Below are 13501 nucleotides of genomic sequence, written 5' to 3' on the forward strand. Positions count from 1 at the left end.
TGAGAAAAGGGTATTTGAACCCGATTGGGTTTGAAAGGGTTGTTTAGACAGCATTTGTTGATTTGAAGAACTAAACTCGAATAATCATCATTATTTTGATAATATTCGGTGTCGGGTTTGACTTGACAAACTTGACATGAATAGTTTTGAAAATAATTATGAACCAATTGTTTTAAGTTCATTTGAATATAATTAGTCGATACTCATCATCGTACCCGGGTTAAAATCCGGCATGGTATGTAGAACCAAGGATGACTTTGTGTTGGTGACTAATATGTTTATCTTGAAAATGTAAAGAAATGATGAAAGGCTTTAAAATACCTCCCAAAAATAAACTAAAAGGCTTTAAAATATCTTTTAAATGTTGTTAAACAAATATTATCACCGAAACACGGATTTAACCGTCATGGTATGCGGAACCAAGGGTGAAAAATATTTTATGGTTAAAACAAATATAATGAAATAAAAAGGGTTTAAAAATATTTGAAATGGTAAAAACCGATTACAAATATGAAAATGAATTAAAGGGGAAAGACGATAACAAACACAGTTGATCTATGACCTGGACACCCCATTTAGGCGCGGGCAAGCCGGCGAACCAAGGAGCTTCTGTCTCAGGCCAAAAATCAGATTTGGCTCATTTATCCCATGTTTTGGTTCATGTTATGCACGTTTTAGCATGTTATAGTAATGAAACAAATGAAAACATGATAAAAAGAGGATTTTTACACCCTCATACTTGCATGTTTGGTTATGGCGAGTGACCGACGTAAGTGTAACAACTCGTTTGGTCGGAAAAAACTCGGTTTAAAACCGTTTTGGTAATTAAAAAAAGTGTTTTATGATTAGTGACGGTGTAGTGGTCAAAGTGGTCAGTCAAGTGATTTAATGCACGATGACGGTACCAAACAATGTGTAAAGCTTGTATTTACGATCGGTAGGTCGTAAATACGCGTTGGATTGTGACTTAAGAAGTCGAGTCGAGAATTTTAAGGGAGAAAAGAGGGGGCGGACACTCGCGTAAGTCTCAAATGGGGGGCATTTGAGGGGTATTTATAGAGAAATGAGTGGTTGTGTGAGTTTTAAGCGACGTGGCCACTTGGGCTGCTCAAAGAGGCGCGAGCCACGTCGCGGGTCTTCGAGGTGTGTTGTCGCTTTCACACAAATGCAATCATGATTTGTTCAATCCTAGGTTTTGTAGTCATATCTTTGGTACTTGACCAAACATAAATCCGGGAAAACTTAAGGTAGAAGGTTTGAAATGTTTTGTTTTTGGTGGTTGACTCGGTTTGACTCGTTGTTGGAGTCGGGATTTGAATTTTGAGTCGGTTTTTGGTCCGGTGTCGGTTTTGACTCTAGTTAGTGTCATTGCGACCCCGTCGTCGTGCATTAAACACTCCAGGTATTTTTGAAATGTTTTATTTTCGAAATCATTTTAAGTTTTCCGACGTAAAGTTGTACACAAACTGTCGATCTAACGCCGCGATTCCAAAGCATGTTATAGTCCGATAATCATCGGGTGTTTGCTGGAGTCTCAGCAGATACTGGGTATCTACAAGTAGGAACAAGAATACCCATGTAATTCTAAGGGTGTATTTGGATTGAAAGATTTGGAGGGAAAAGAAAGGGAGGGAGAGTAGGGGATTTAAAATCCGGTTTTAGGATAGCAAATGAGGGTGGGGGGAAATGCAGGGGGAGTGATTTGGAGGGATTCAATTTTCCTACTCTAAGCCTAATCAAAATCTCTCCACAATAGACGAGATTTGGAGGGAAATTGTATCCAAACACTCACTACCCATTCCCTTCTCTCACTTTCCCTTCCCTCCTTGCCCCTCCCCTCTCTTTCCCTCCACTTTTGCTATCCAAACACACCCTAAAAGTAGTCCCATAACCATAGTATATTTTATCAATTTTACTCAAATATAAAACCTAGCACAGTAAAATTTGGTTTGGGTAAAAAAACGTATTGTACTTCTTAGCTCCCTCTTGGCTCTTAGGATGCTTTTTAGTCAAGCTCAAATGCTCAATAACTAGAGGTTTTAACACATTTGTACTCTTTCTAATAAGATAAACTAATCAAAAGTTAAACTGAATGGAGCTGAATGAGGCTGAATTGAACTGAATGGATCAGAGTTGAATGGAGCTGCATTGAATTGAAGGCATGTGAGATGAATAAATTTTCAATAAGTTGATTTGAACTAAACTGAGGTAAACTAAACTAAATGGAACCGAATTAAACGGGTGAGTTGAATGGAGCTGAACTGAATTGAAGTTATGTGAGATGGATAGAGATGAAATAAACTAAGTTAAATTGAAGTGAGTTGAATGAAACCTCAAATAAGCTAAACAGAACCGATGCTTAGAGTATTATTACATCATAATTATAGGATATTACAAATTGGCCCGGGCATCGCCCGGGCATTAAATTTCGTAAATCTATCTATATTATTAAAGGAAGCTTTTTTCAAGCGATTATAGAGAGTCCAATTTTAACGCAATACTCGGAGCTCCATGAGATAATATATTATAATTATATTAATTTTTTTATTAGGAGAATATAATTCAGAATTGACGTAGTATGCCAATAAGTCACTAATATTATTATATTGCATGATAAACTATAATATTACTAAATATGGCAGAATTAGAGTCTTTGTACACTCAAAACACAATCAATTAGATCTTATGGCTTAAGATTAAGTGGAAGAATTTCAATATAACTAGAACGTTGTACGTACTATATATATAAGTTTTAATTTACATCTTGCATATCACTATTCCATAACTGCTATATTTTCCTTCGACCATATTTTTGCTTTGCTCTTTATTATTTTTGGTGATTTATGATTTGTTTATTATTACTAACATTGGTAATTTTTGTATATTGATACAGGTAGATGATAAGTTGTGCTAGGAATATGTTGAAGATGATGTACAAATTTGACATTGTTGAAAGCTGAATATGCATGTAAATTTAGAAAGACATAAATGAAGGTAAACGATTGTAGGTTTAATTTGTTCCTTTTATGAGATCAAGTTACACTCACCCATTATTATTTCAATAATTACTCCCTCCGTCCCTATTATTTGTTTTAACTTTCTTCTCATTTGTCGAATGTATATTGTATACAATTTCATTCAATAAAGAGGTAGAGTGGATATGAATCAAGATTTACTTAATGATAGTAGAATTTATTAGTCTCTTGCGAACATATAAAACTCCCATAAATCCGCGATTTTTAAGCTATGGACGTCGTGATAGCTTAAAATTCCCTTGAATTTCTATGCATGTTCTTTTAAGATAGTCAAGACTATATATATATATATATATATATATATATATATATATATATATATATATATATATATATATATATATATATATATATATATATATAATGTTTCTCTACCCTTTTGAAACATCAAGGTAGAATTGTAATCCTCCCGAGATGAAGAATTGGAAATTGGGTAAAAGATTTTGTATATTAATCATTAAATTACATCGTACAATGATGATATATATACACCCAAAGACAATATTCTCGAGATATTAACTTACCTATTCTAAGGCCTAAAAATAAGGTAACCGTATATCGTTAACTTGTTTGAATAATTAAATAATATACATCGTAATAATATCGACTCAAAATATCTTCTCAATACTCCCCCTCAAGTTGGGATACTAGGTAAGGTAACACCCAACTTGGGCTGAAGATATTCGAAAGCTTCTCCTCCAAGGGCCTTAGTAAACAGGTCCGCAATTTGCTCCTTACTCCTAACGTGCGCAGTGGAAATTGTACCTTCAACGAGGTGGTGACGAACGAAATGACAATCTATTTCAATATGCTTCGTTCGATCATGAAAGACCGGATTTTTAGCAATATGGAGCGCAGCTTTATTGTCACAAAACATTCTCATTGGTTGATCATGAATTACGCCAAGAGATGCAAGGAATGACTTCAACCAAATGAGCTCACTTGTCACTCCGGCTAAAGCTCGATATTAAACCTGCGGTGGACTTTGCAACCGTCGTTTACTTCTTAGCTCTCCACGAAATGGGTGTATTACCCAAAGCCACAAAATATCCATTAAGGATCTCCTTGACAAAGGACAAAACATAATCGAGTCCGAGTATCCCCGCAAAGACAAATCACGTTCTTATATATATATATATATATATATATATATATATATATATATATATATATATATATATATATATATATATATATATATATATATATATATATATATATATATATATATATAGTCTTGACTATCTTAAAAGAACATGCATAGAAATAGGCCTTAGAATATTGTCTACCAAAATAAAAATAAAAAAATAAGGCAATGTCATTACGCATTTATGCCCCATTGTCGAGAATAAGATTCACGAAGCAATTGTAGGCACACGAGCAAGTGAAACTGCTTCAGCTTCGGGTTCCGTGCGGCACTTTGATGAAATGGTCTGAATCCTGTAGTACCGGAGATGTGTGTCCTGTTTGCTCCCACACATACGTCGGCTAAGAATCCCCGAGCGGGCAAGTCAGCTTTTGCGGTTGACTACTTTCTTGGGTTCCTGACTACGCACAGACATGCGGTTGCACCTGTTGTGCGGAAGCGATACGGAGTAGATGCAAAAAAATAAAAGACACAAAGATTTAACGTGGTTCACTATCAATGCGATAGCTACATCCACCAGGGCGAGGGAGAATAATTCACTATGTCGGGAGAATTACAGATTACAAAAGATGAGCACAGAGTTTTTCTAGATCTGCCTCTTAAAACTCTCAATATGTTTGCATCACAAATCTCTCCTTAAAGAATAGCTAGGTTAGGGTAGTGTTTATATATTAAACTACCCTAACAAAGACTAATACAATTAGGAAATTAAATAAACAAAATTATCAAATAAACCAAACTCGGAAATCTACGTAACCACAACGGCTAAATAGTTAGGAAAGTGGAGGGACCCACAACTTCCTAATACTAACCCAAAAGTCACGTAGCAACAATGTAGCTCCAGTATTACGCACGACTCACGGATACTAGTCTGCGACACACGTATTACTCGGACTTTGCTTCATCATTATATCATTATTTTCTTTCTTGGTCTATTTTTCATCTTTAATCTTACTCCGACATATTTTGTATGCGACATACGAGTCACATACTAACAATTCTCCACCTTGACTCGGACAGTCGCATTTAGCAAACGACTTCCAAATCACTCGACCAATATACAAGTCACTCAAATAGACTTATATCTGCCATGTTCTAGCAAATTGAGCTCTCACACTAGAACACCATAGACTCCACCTTGAGTCTATAACCATCCAATATACCCTGGACTGGGTCTGCCATCCAATAAGCCCTGGACTAGGCCTGCGTCCATTTAGCCCTGGACCGGGCCGCTCAAGGATGCTCCACCTTAAGCTCAGCACCCCGAAGGGTCAGGGACTTCTTTTGTTTTCTGAGCACTCTTGCTAAATTTAAATCTGTGTTTCTTACCAAACACACGCTGCTCAGTAAACTCAAGGTTATTCACCTTGACACCATTAAGAAGATCCCTCTTGCACAATTGTTGTATCCCTCTATCACCCATATGACGACCAAGCTGCTTATGCCAAACCTTAGTCTTCTTCTTGTGATTCACGGATGCACAACTTGCAAAATTAGTCAGTGTTTCACCTTGTAATACATACAAGGAATTTTGTTTGACACCTTTCAGCACCAAACTAGAACCCTTCGTGACAGACAAAATCTCCCCTTTACTCTGGAACTCATATCCTAAATCACTTAATGAACCAAGTGACATAAGATTCTTCCCTAAAGCTGGAACATGTCTCACATTAGTCAAAGTACACTTCTTACCCTCAGCAGTCTTCACCTTGATTGACCCAATACCCACTACCTCACAAGTAACATTGTTACCAACAACAACGCGACCCTCATTAAAGGACTCATAAGTATTAAATCAATGCTTGTGTGGACACATATGATAAGAACACCCCGAATCTAGAATCCAACGATCAATAGGACGAACAAAATCAACCACAAGTGCATAGTCCGCCTCAGAATCGTACACCAAATTCTTACTTTGAACTACAGCCGCATTAGACTTAGCTTTCAACTTTGGACAACTAGGTCTTTTATGCCCGGGTTCTTTACATAGATAACAGATAACAGAATTATCAGCAGTATTGGTGTCTGGAATATTAGACTTAGCCTTTTTCTTCCGAACTCCACCTTTTTTAGTATTATCAACAACTAAACCTGCCCCTGATCCGTTTTCTAAGTCAACAGTTGCTTTTTATCGCAACTCCCTAGTGCAAAGTGCTGACTTCACTTCCTCTAGGGTCAATATTTCTTTACCAAGAACAATAGAATCCACAAAATTCCCATATGACGCAGGTAAAGAAACCAGCAGAATTAAAGCAACATCTTCATCCTCAATCTTAACATCTATATTACGCAGATCTAGTAATATAGTATTATATTTGTCTAGATGATCACGAAGTGACATACCTATCTGCATCTTGAAAGAGAACAGACGTTGTTTCAACAACAACTTATTGGTGAGCGACTTTGTCATGTACAAACTCTCCAATTTCAGCCATAACCCTATTGCAGTCGACTCGTCGGCTACCTCAGTTAGGACATCGTCTGACAAACTCAACAAGATCGATGAATGAGCCCTCTCCTCCATTGTTAACAAGGCAGGATCTTCCGTCTCAGTCACCCTAGATTCAACACCTGCAGCCGAAGCTTCAGTCTTCGTCACCTTCGTGGAGAAACCCGACGTCAGGGGTTTCCAGATGCACCGCTCCTTTAGCAAAGCCCTCATCTTTATCTGCCATAGTGCAAAACTATTCCTCCCGTCAAACTTCTCAATCCTTATAGTGTCAGTTGCCATCTTCTTCTCCCTGGATCCAAAAAACCTAAGCTCTGGTGCCAATTGTTGTGCGGAAGCGATACGGAGTAGATGCAAAAAATAAAAGACACAAAGATTTAACGTGGTTCACTATCAATGCGATAGCTACATCCACCAGGGCGAGGGAGAATAATTCACTATGTCGGGAGAATTACAGATTACAAAAGATGAGCACAGAGTTTTTCTAGATCTGCCTCTTAAAACTATCAATATGTTTGCCTCACAAATCTCTCCTTAAATAATAGCTAGGTTAGGGTAGTGTTTATATATTAAACTACCCTAACAAAGACTAATACAATTAGGAAATTAAATAAACAAATTATCAAATAAACCAAACTCGGAAATCTACGTAACCACAACGGCTAAATAGATTAGGAAAGTGGAGGGACCCACAACTTCGTAATACTAACCCAAAAGTCACGTAGCAACAATGTAGCTCCAGTATTACGCACGACTCACGGATACTAGTCTGCGACACACGTATTACTCGGACTTTGCTTCATCATTATATCATTATTTTCTTTCTTGGTCTATTTTTCATCTTTAATCTTACTCCGACATATTTTGTATGCGACATATTTTGTATGCACCCTTTCCTATTAGGCTGGAATTCCGCGAGAAAAGCGTATGAGTTTGTTGATGAGCCATACGGCCGATGTTTACAATATCTTCGCTCACGCGACGCTGCTGATGTTGCTAATGATGGAAACAAGGGTCCCCTTATTTAATTACTTTACCTCGAGGGACATGTCTCATGTTTTGGGACAGATCAATACATAGTAATTTTTTGAGGCGATTTGATCAATGATATTGATATTTTTGTAGAGTAGCCGTTTTAATGTTACGAATCATATGTATCTCTATTATCTAAGTTATTTAATTAATTTAATGTAAGATTCAAGTGTGCCTTCAATATACACAAATTAAAAGCGTCTACTATGGGTTTGGGATGTATTTGAAACGTAAGTTTCATTAGTTTTGACGGAACGTCTCAAAAGACTATAAAAGATAAATATATAACTGGACCGAGACGGAATGAAACGTTTAAATAACTAATTGAAGTATTACATGCAAGTATGCAACTGACCAAATCCCTCTCCAACTTATTAGGAACTACCTTGGTTTTTAATCATTCATTTTGTAAGACAATTAACACGGGTACATAACTATTAGCTAAAAAATACACTACAAAAATTCAGAGTTTATAAATTACTACATATACATCTTAACCAATTATAAAGTATCAAGTTTATTGTTAGTTCACAAAAGTAATTCGGGGCTCATTCGAGGCTTCGTCCAACGACCCTCTAGCCAAAGCCAACGGCTCCATTTTTCTCATAAAAGGCAACAATCTTCGTTCCTTGACTTCCTCAAATTATTTTTTAGCTGTTGTAATATTTTGCTCTTCACGTTGTATATTTATGATAACAGTATAGCTGTTCACTGGTATTTCAAGTGATAGGCTATGGAATTTCACAGAAGTAATTTAGAGGAAGAAGAGAATGATTATATTAATTTCAAGTGTGTGTAAAACAAATGCATATTCCCCTTTATATATTAGAGGAATGACTTGGTGGTTACTCCATAGAGATAATTACAACCACTTAATTAATTCAGTAAAATCCTAAATTAAGATGCTCTCCAACGGTGCAAATGAAAGGAGGTTTTCTTAGTTTGTCCTCATGTCATAATTAAGAGTACCAGAATTTGTTATGACCTCATCCCTTGCATTGTCAGCTTGGTAATTCCCTTTGGAGTCAGTGTTGCACACGCTCTTAATTGCAGCAGTACTACTCTGGGTTGTATCAATACCCTCTCCTTCAGAGGATCCTTGTCCCCAAGGATCAAATTGAGGAAATCTCTTCTGTAGGTCATATAAAAATTCCCAGGTAGCATCTTCAATAGAGGAAGTGTTCCACTTGATAAGAACTTTAGTTGCATTAACTCTGCCTCTATTAACAACCTTCCTGGCTAGGACAGCCTCAGGTTCAGTATCAGTGGGGTCCTCGGGGTAGGGTGCAGCTGCTAGATTAGGTCCATAATGCCTTTTGAGTAAGGAAACGTGAAAGGTGGGATGAATTTTGGACCCTGCTGGTAAGGCTAGCTTATAAGACACTTTCCCAATCCTCAACAAGACCTTGTAAGGGCCATAATATTTCTTTGCCAGTTTCTAGTTGACTCTAGCATAAATAGAATGTTGTCTATAAGGATGCAACTTCAAATACACATAGTCACCTACTTCAAATTCTCTGTCAGTCCTTTTTTTGTTAGCCTGCTACTGCATCATGTTCTGAGCTCGAGCTAGATTAAATTTAATGGACTGCAGTGTCTCTTCTCTATCAACCAAAACTCGATCGACTGCATCTACCTTACTAATACCAGGCATATAAGGTAAATGGACTGGGGGGCTTCCCATACAGGACTTCAAAAGGAGTTGCTTTAATGGCACTATGGAATGTTGTGTTGTACCAGTATTCTGCAGCAGGCAGGTATTTACACCAGTCTAAGGGTGCTTCACTACAAAAACACCTGAGATAAGTCTCTAAGCCTCTGTTTAGTACTTCTGTTTGGCCATCAGATTGTGGGTGGTAGGATGAGGTTAGGTTCAGGCTGACCCCATGTACAGCAAACAACTCTTGCCAGAAGTTACTCAGGAAAATTGAATCTCTATCAGATACCATAGTCTCTAGCATCCCATATAACTTATAAATGTAATCAAAGAAGGCTTGTGCGACATCAGCAGCTGTCTATGGATGACTTAGAGGTACAAAGTGCCCATATTTGCTCAGCCTATCAATTACCACTATGATAGAGTTCATCCCCATGGACTTTGGCAATCCTTCCACAAAGTCCATACTAATGTCAGTCCAAACTGATTCAGGTATAGGTAATGGTTGTATTTTTCCTGGTGATGCAACTGTCTCATGCTTGCATTGCTGGCACACCTGGCACTGTTGTATGTATTTCTGTACATCAAACTTCATTCCCTTCCAGAAAAACCTTTGCTTCAATCTTTGATAAGTAGCCTCTATGCCAGAATGTCCGGCTTGTAAGGTATCATGCATGAGGGTAAGCAGCTTATGAGGTAGATTACCATGTCTCCCTACCACAAACCTGCCCTTCCATTTTAATTGTTCTCCAGACCAGCTGTACCCCTTATGTGAATCAGGGTTAGCTTTAAGTTCTTCCACCATTTTAACCAGCTGAGGATCTTTGCTCCAAGCTTCCTGTAGAGAGGCATACAGGTCAGTGCTGAGTGAGCTCAGGTACAGTGCATTCAACTCAGAACTGTGCATTCTAGAAAGAGCATCAGCAGCTATGTTGTCTTTGCCCTTCTTGTAAGCTATTTCATAGTCAAACCCCAGTAACTTGGCTAGCCACTTCTGTTGTAGAGGGTTAGTGATTCTTTGCTCTAACAAATACTTTAGACTTTGGCGATCAGTCTTGATAATGAAATGTCTTCCAGTGAGATATTGACTCCACTTAGAGACAGCATGTATGATGGCTAATAGTTCTCGTTCATAAACTGACATGGCCTGATGTCCAGGTGATAATGCCTTGCTAATAAAAGCAATGGGATGATGACCTTGCATTAACACAGCCCCAATACCCTCTCCTGAGGCATCTGTCTCCACCACAAAAGGCTGACTAAAGTCTGGGAGGGCTAAGACAGGAGCAGTAATCATAGCTTCCTTGAGTGTGCTGAAAGCTTCTCCAGCTGCTAGGGACCACTTAAACCCATTTTTCTTCAGCAAATTGGTAAGAGGCTTGCTGATAAGTCCATACCCCTTAATAAACCTCTTGTAGTACCCTGTCAAGCCAAGGAATCCTCTCAATTTCTTTACTGTGTTAGGAGTTGTCCACTCCTTAACTGCTGCAATTTTTGTGGGGTCAGTTGCTACGCCAGCTCTAGAGATCACATGCCCAAGGTATTCCACCTGTGTGGTGCCAAAATAATATTTGGATGGTTTAGCAAAGAGTTGGTTCTTCCTCATCAACTCTAGTGTGAGTTTAATGTGTTCCAAATGTTCTGGCCACTCCTTGCTACATAGCAGAATATCATCAAAGAATACCAAGGCAAATTTCCTTAAGTATGGGCCATAAACCCTGTTCATGAGACCTTGAAAGGTGGATGGGGCATTGGTTAACCCAAAGGGCATAACCAGATACTCAAAGTGTCCATGATGTGTTCTGAAAGTTGTTTTGTAAATGTCTTCTGGGGCCATTCGAATCTGGTGGAAACCAGCTTTCAAATCAATCTTAGAAAAGTATTTGGACCCATGGAGTTCATCAAGGAGATCTTCTATAAGTGGGATTGGAAACTTGTCTTTTATAGTGTGCTTGTTTAATTCCCTGTAATCCACACACATGCGCCAAGTACCATCCTTCTTTTTCACTAACACCACAGGAGATGCATATGGGCTGGTGCTGTGTTGGATCACCCCATTGTCCAAGAGTTCCCTTGTCATCTCCTCAATAACATCCTTCTGCAGCATAGGGTATTTATATGGCCTTATGCTAAATGGTTCAGCTCCAATTTTCAGAGATATTTTATGATTATGACCCTCCCTAAAGGGTGGTAATTCCTTGGATTCCTTAAAAACATCAGGATACTGGTTTAAGAGAGATTGAAGAGCAGTCTGCTCCACTTCTGGTGCAGCCATGTGTAATGCAAACAACTCAACTCCCCAGTCGGTAGGAAGGACCATAGCAAGTTTGCCTCCTTCTTCCACTGCTTTAACCATATATTTCAAGGATGGTTCTCTTAATGGTACTTTGCTCACCCCTTTTAACACCACTCTCTTTTGATTCTGTATAAATTCCATTGTTAACTTTTTAAAGTCCCATGTTATTAGCCCCAAGGTTTCTAATCATTGAACCCCTAACACTGCATCACAACCTCCTAGAGGTATAGCAAAGAAATCAATCTGAAATTTGATGGAATTGATTCTCCAGCATAGTTGAGATACTTGGTGTGAACAGGTGAGTTTACCCCCATTAGCCACTGAAATATTGAATGTCTCTATGGGTGTTAGAGTCAGTCCCAATCTTGCAGCCAACCCTATATCAATAAAGTTATGGGAGCTGCCACTATCAACCAATAGACTCAGTATTTTCCTCCCAATCTGGCCATGAACCCTCATTGTTTGACAATGAGCCTTTCCAGCCAAGGCATAGACTGAAATCTGTGTAATTTCTCCTGACCCCTGAACTGGTTCCTCCTCACTTTCAACTGAGGGAGGGTCCTCCACTTCTTCTTCCAGTTCTAAGGAGTATAAGGTTCTCTTCCTGTTCTTACAGACGTGTTGGGGTGTGTACTTCTCATCACAGTAGAAACACTGACCCTTTGCCATTTTGGCTTCAATGTCAGCATTGGCTGGTTTGAATTTGGGTGTTTGGGGGGTTATGGTGGGTGGTTTGTGGTTGTTTTGGAATCTGTTGGTAAAATTTTGTGGTGGGTGGGGAAGTAGGGGTGGTTTTTATGATGGTGGAGGGGTGGATTGAAGTTTGGTAGTTTGGTTGTTGAGCTGTAGGGATGACTCTAGTAGTTTAGCTAAGCCATAATCTTCCTGTACACTCTTGGGTTTAAGGAGCCTAACCATGCTGGCTATATTCTCCTTCAAACCTGAGATAAAACAGCTCAAAGCATAGGCTGGGGGTAGGTTTAATTTACTGAGGATTAAATCAAAGGAGTCATGATAGGTTTTAACATTATCAATTTGTTTCAGCGCCAACATCTCAGTCATAGGGTCCTCAAATGGATCACCAAATCTAGCCTTAATAGCAAGCCTATACTCGTCCCATCCCAAAGGTATAATAGATGTTCTATTTTTTGTGTAGGTCTGATGCCAGGCTAAAGCCCTGGACTCTAGGTGAACAAAGGCATAAGTCACTTTCTTAAGTTCAGCAATATCAGCCACAGTAAAAAAATTGATCACATCTAAAGATCCAACTATCTACATCTTCACCATTAAAAGTGGGAAATGCAATAGTAGGGGATCTAACAGGGGAAGCGAAACTATTACTATCCTTTTGATCCAAACGCAGAGCCAAGGTAGATAACTGGTTTGTTAGAGACTCCACCTGCTCCTGAAGGAACTTGTATTCCACTGATCCAGTACCATGATCCTCAACTTCACCCATTGTCATGATTTTACGTGTTCTTGGTTTTATTATCACTTTAGGGATTGTAATTAGTGTTTTTGTGTGTCGAGTTTTTCTGTAACGAGGAAGGAAAAAAGGGTTGTATTTTTTTGGATTTTCTCTAATGTTGAATGAATGAAAATTGCACAGGTCGTAGAGGATGAATGCTCTGATACCACTTGATAACGATAGTTTGTTCACCGGTATTTCAAGTGATAGGCTATGGAATTTCACAGAAGTAATTTAGAGGAAGAAGAGAATGATTATATTAATTTCAAGTGTGTGTAAAACAAATGCATATTCCCCTTTATATATTAGAGGAATGACTTGGTGGTTACTCCATAGAGATAATTACAACCACTTAATTAATTCAGTAAAATCCTAAATTAAGATGCTCTCCAACGGTGCACATGGAAGGAGGTT

The 13501-nt window shown here is 38.4% G+C and overlaps 1 protein-coding gene across 1 annotated transcript; it reads right to left on the reverse strand.

The window, feature by feature from the left end:
- Nucleotides 1–12414: 12414 nt before the first annotated feature.
- On the reverse strand, nt 12415–13078 carry LOC141629301 (uncharacterized). The gene is made up of 2 exons (XM_074442323.1): nt 12941–13078; nt 12415–12891 (listed from the first exon to the last, which is right to left on the reverse strand). Exons 1-2 carry the CDS (start codon nt 13076–13078, stop codon nt 12415–12417), a joined length of 615 nt encoding a protein of 204 aa, XP_074298424.1.
- Nucleotides 13079–13501: the final 423 nt, after the last annotated feature.

The sequence above is a fragment of the Silene latifolia genome, chromosome Y (genome assembly GCF_048544455.1).
Source record: "Silene latifolia isolate original U9 population chromosome Y, ASM4854445v1, whole genome shotgun sequence".
Classification (NCBI taxonomy): Eukaryota; Viridiplantae; Streptophyta; class Magnoliopsida; order Caryophyllales; family Caryophyllaceae; genus Silene; species Silene latifolia.

Bases quoted from the DNA above. Each gene is read 5' to 3' on its own strand.
- LOC141629301 (XM_074442323.1), bottom strand. From the start codon at position 13,078: ATGGGTGAAGTTGAGGATCATGGTACTGGATCAGTGGAATACAAGTTC. The intron at 12,892-12,940 runs GTTAGATCCCCT...GTGAAGATGTAG, and splicing joins GTAATAGTTTCGCTTCCCCT to ATAGTTGGATCTTTAGATGT.